General features: G+C 52.0%; 1 protein-coding gene across 1 annotated transcript; it reads right to left on the bottom strand.

Moving 5' to 3' along the window:
- Positions 1–488: 488 nt before the first annotated feature.
- On the bottom strand, positions 489–2,479 carry LOC109774415 (uncharacterized). Its single transcript, XM_020333134.4, has 2 exons — positions 1,497–2,479; positions 489–826 (listed from the first exon to the last, which is right to left on the bottom strand). Exons 1-2 carry the CDS (start codon positions 2,332–2,334, stop codon positions 741–743), a joined length of 924 nt encoding a protein of 307 aa, XP_020188723.1. The 5' UTR covers positions 2,335–2,479; the 3' UTR covers positions 489–740.
- Positions 2,480–4,850: the final 2,371 nt, after the last annotated feature.

Below are 4,850 nucleotides of genomic sequence, written 5' to 3'. Positions count from 1 at the left end.
AGTTGTTAGATTTCTCCGATGAGAAAGGGTGATGTAGTATAGTAACAGATAATATTTTCCTCAATTAAAATCAAGGCACGGACCGCGTGGTCCGAACGGATGGGGGCAGTTTGAGGGTCCGTTTTGAAGATGCCCTTAGAAGACTATTAGAATTAGCTTCACTACCTAAGGGGATGTAATGGTCATATAGATCTGGGGCATTCCAGCTAGTTTTCCTTTTTAAATAGAAATGTACATGTCACACATGTGTGATGGCATAGATAGAACGCATGGCTTATAAAGCGTACTTGACTGACAAAAGGAAGGGGTTATGCGTAGAATACCATCTCTGGTTGAGGGCATTTTTTTCCGCAAATATGCCATAGCAGTTATGAGTCAATCTGGTCCATACAAATAGCATCCAACAGCCTCCGCTCAGGTTTCCAAGATTCCACCGAATATGTGGTTTCCACGTGGTATTGTCTCGTGTATACATACACGTCGTGATATATGCACACATACATTGTAACATTGATACACACATACATGATACATACTCCAATACTCCCCTAACCCCAGTTAGGAGAAATAAGTGGTTACATATTTCGCATCCATACACACTATACGGCTAAAAATGAAGTGAAACTCCCGTTTTGCTGCTTCATATATATTACACGGCCGATGTATTCATGCATGTAGATTAGCTAGCTTAGCTTATGCACTTTGCTGCCTGCTCATCATGCCCGTAGGAATCGAAGCCCTCAAGATCCGAGACGGGTGGTGGATGCCAACGCCACCGCTTGCGCCCACACCTTGAGCCTCGCCTTCACGTCCACCGGATCCTCCCCTGGCAAAATCACAAGTTCGCAACACACGTTAATTTGAATAGTATCGCGCATGCACATTTACGTTGAAGCTCCTGTAAGTAGTAGAAATATAATGAACACTAGTTTTTAAACTTTCGCTCCACCACCACTGGATGGTTGCCACGATGCAGATTAATTATGATCAAACAGTAAGCAAAGACATACCAGCAGTCTAGCACTACTAATTAACTATAACTAATCTGAGTGTGGAACGATTCTGGTGATGAGAACAGGACGGAGACAGGCTGATCGCGACTGGTGGCCGGAGCGTGGCGAAGGGTGAGTAGCCAGATCGACGTGCAAAGCGTCGCCGGATGGGGAGGGCGACGCCGCCCGGTTGTCCTGGGAAAGGCACCAGCTACGGTTGGCCAGACTTAGTTATTGGTACCACTAATCACCTAGAGTACGTCCAGAGAGCACTTGACGAGGGGCGCACATGATGGTAACAATAATAAATTTTCATTGATGGACTCGAAGATGCCCTGCTTTTGACCCGTCGGAGACGGGCGAGCAGAGATGCTCGTCGTCGTCGGTGTGCCATGCCCGGCAAGGCAGGGTGGTGTGCATGCATGCATGCAGATATATCTGCAGCTAGTGACCCATGGAATTAATGCAGGTGCTGGGTGGTGTGTGTGATGGTGACGTACGTACCGGCGCTGGGGCTGGAGATGGAGCAGCTGCCGGCGGTGGAGGGCGAGTCGGCGCCGCTGCTGGCGTGGCTGTGGGTAGGGCTGCTGCCGGCGGAGATGCCGTAGCATTGAATCTCTACGGTGCCGTCGGAGGGGAGCTCGAGGCCGAGGTCCCTGCAAGCACGCACCTCCTCCATGTCCATCGCGACGCTGGCGGACGAGTGGTGGTGGTGCGGGGACGAGGAGGCGCACGGGGACGAGGATCCGCCGGCCTGCTTCCCCACCACAACCACCACGGGGGTGTCGGCGTCGGGGGCGCCGCCGTTGCGCTCGTGCCAGCTCTTCTTCATCTCCCACGCGCGGTCCAGCCACGCCTCCCGCGCCGCCCGCTCCCGCCGGACCACGCTGAAGCTGCTCCGCCGCGGCTGCGCCGCCTCCGCCTGCGCCGACCCGCGCTGCAGAAGCCGCGCCCACTGCTCCTCGTTGTCGCTCCCGAAGCTCTTCTTCGTGTCCTCCACAGCCAGCCACGCGTGCGGCGGCGGCAGGGTCCGGGCCCCCTCGCAGCCGCCGTCGTGGCGGCGTCGGTCCTGCACGCCCGCGTCGACGACCTCCTGTCTCCTTGACAAGACACCGCGGCTGCCGCCCGAGCCGCTGCTCCCGTCGACGGCAAAGCGGGATACCCGCCTCCTCAACTCTCCCGCCCCGCCGGCGCCGTTGTCTCCCCCGACGGCGAAGCGGGACACGCGCCTCCTCACCTCCAGCACCTCGTCACCGTCGTCCCCACTATCATCGCCGACAAGGTCATCCTCCTCCTCGTCAACGAAACGGGCAACAGGTGTCTCCCTGGTCATGGACGCCATGGCTAAGCTGTAGCTTCTAGGCTATACGGAAGAGCGGTAGAGCAGGTGAGTGACAATGCCTGGAGACCAGTGGTTGGGTGGGAAGCATGAGTTGTTGGACGGCCGGGTGTATATATAGACCGGACGGAGCTGTACGCTGCATGCTGCAATGGCGACGGGTGGCGCGACACACGCACACATATACTTCCTACAGTACATGATATGGGAGTGCATGTATGACGTCGGACACCGTCTAGCTGTGAATGGCATGGCATGGTTGCCGGGCATGTATGGCAAGCATATATCAGCAGTAACCTGGTCAATCAGGCAGTGTCGGTATAAGTCAGGGAGATTAATTGCTAGCCACAGCCACCCAGTGAATATGGATGTTAATAACCTGTGATTGATTCTTGCCTACCTGAAATTTTCTCAGGGGCCAGGTCCCGCTTATTCTTTCACTACTGTATTAGGTTGACGTGGAGACTCAGGTTCCACCCTTCATCTCTTCCCCGAGAGAGGTGCTTGCCTGAATCATTTGATCCCTCACATCAAACTACATTTTGGTTCCGCTTGAGCGTATCTTGAAATGCTTTTGTGCAAAACAGCCTCAATTTCGTCAAATTCATGAATTATTCAGTTGATGTTAGTGCATCAATTCCGCCATGAGCAGCCCATTTCAAGTGAATTAATCAAGGCTTATCACGTGATCACCGCATACGAAATAATCTGATCTCCAGAAGCATTTCTACAGGCTACATCAGGGATAACGTTTGAAAGGGATGCCGGCATATCTGGATAAGATAGATCAAAGGGAACAAAAATTCAACCGACGAGCCCTCGTCATGAAAAGCAAAAGCGCCAAGCGTACCACATGAGCACGAGCACGCCACGAGGGATCGATGGCTCCCGGGCGGAACGAACGGTGCGCGCGCGTGCACGCCGGAGGGAGGAAGGGACGATCGAGCCGCCGAGCCGGCCCCGCGAGAGCACGTGGCGCCTGGAGAAAAAGGCCCGGGAGACCAGGGATGGCGTGGGGCCCGGAGGATGACTGATGGCGCCACCGGAGTCGCGCCAGGTGGCTGGGGATAGAGGGGACGACCAGCGAGGGGTCGGTGTCCACGCGGTTAAGCTGCCGCGGCCACAGGGGAGGAATTAATGGGTTAATTTGCACGACCCATGGACGGCTACGGGTTGGATTAGATCACTTTGATTTAGGGAAAGGGTGGGCTTAGACTAGGGGATTAATTAAGCACAATGTGTACCCTAAAGAACAGTAGAGCCCACTATGAGGTGGCTTGTGCAGTGCAGGGACACGCAAAGCTCTAAAGTTTTTTTTTCCTCTTTTTCTCATGGCTCCTCGAAGATCTAGGTTTCTTCTCCGCCACCCCTCCTCCATCTATACATCGCCAACATCCTTATGTTTCGTGTAACTTTGCCGGCGGGGCCGTGCAGCAAGTCTCAATTTAGTGCTGGGAGATGTAGTTAACCCTGTCTTAATTGGGGTGTCGGTGTTGAAGAATGGTCCCCTAACTTTTTCTTCGGCCTTGATGGTGTACCGTCGAATCGGACACGAGATTGGGTGGACATATAGTTCTTTGTTGCCGATTGATTCGGCCCTTCTAGTGGTGGTGGGACTAGTGGCGGCGATGCTCAATAAGGCCTCCTCCAACTTCGGTGGTGCGTGTGCTCTCAGACCTAGCCACATATATAGTGGGCAAGTTTGCCTTTCTATCTGTGGAAGTAGGGGCAGTTGGCTGTTTTTTTTGTCACAATGGTGGTGCTTCAACAATAACAATGATGATTCGGTTAACATGCTGACTCAGATAAACATCTAGGTGTGATCAATCTAGTGTTGCCTTCTTCTTCGGGCCTGGGATCCTTTGGGTCAAACCCACTACCAGTTTTGGTAGAGATCAGTGACTTACCGGCTACCTACATTGATACCATTTTCTCCCACGGTGATGGCTTGGAACTCTAGCGGCGACAACACCGTCGCAGCATCGACATGTGTGGAATGAAGAGGATAAAAAACTCCCCGAGAATTTTCTTTTCTCCTTTAAGGTTTTTTTTTCATGCCAGTGCTTTGTTTAATACATAGCTCTAGCTCCTTCAGGCAAAAAAAGGCATGCGTCGTGAGGAGGGCAGAGCACACCGCGGAAAGGGTGCAAATATGTTTGACCTTAAGCTAAGTTGGCATTTGCAAGATTATGAAAATTTGTTTGCTCAAGTAGCTTTTTAAGAGAAGACACAAAAGGGCATCATATACCTGATAAATATCAAGGGAAATAGTAGCCACTGTAATGAAAGACAACCAAGCACAAAATGACTAGCAAAATATAAATTTACAATGAAAACCATAATGATTGTTTTTCTTTCTTTGATTGTACATGACACTTTGAAGCTTGAAAATACATTGAACCAACACTACGCCATACCGGCCTTTGAAGACTGCAATAGTCACTCGTCACTAGAAACAAGATCTAGTAACAGCTGGAAAACACATCGGTTGGGGCATTACCTCATGCAGCTGAGGCTTG

The sequence above is a fragment of the Aegilops tauschii genome, chromosome 1 (assembly GCF_002575655.3).
Source record: "Aegilops tauschii subsp. strangulata cultivar AL8/78 chromosome 1, Aet v6.0, whole genome shotgun sequence".
In the NCBI taxonomy this organism is placed as follows: domain Eukaryota; kingdom Viridiplantae; phylum Streptophyta; class Magnoliopsida; order Poales; family Poaceae; genus Aegilops; species Aegilops tauschii.
Note: the sequence above shows the minus strand (reverse complement) of the source record. Positions and strands in the feature narration are given on the sequence as shown.

Coding starts and splice junctions, on each gene's coding strand:
- LOC109774415 (XM_020333134.4), bottom strand. CDS start 2,334: ATGGCGTCCATGACCAGGGAGACACCTGTTGCCCGTTTCGTTGACGAG. Junction 827..1,496: donor CATCTCCAGCCCCAGCGCCG/GTACGTACGTCA, acceptor TGATTTTGCCAG/GGGAGGATCCGGTGGACGTG.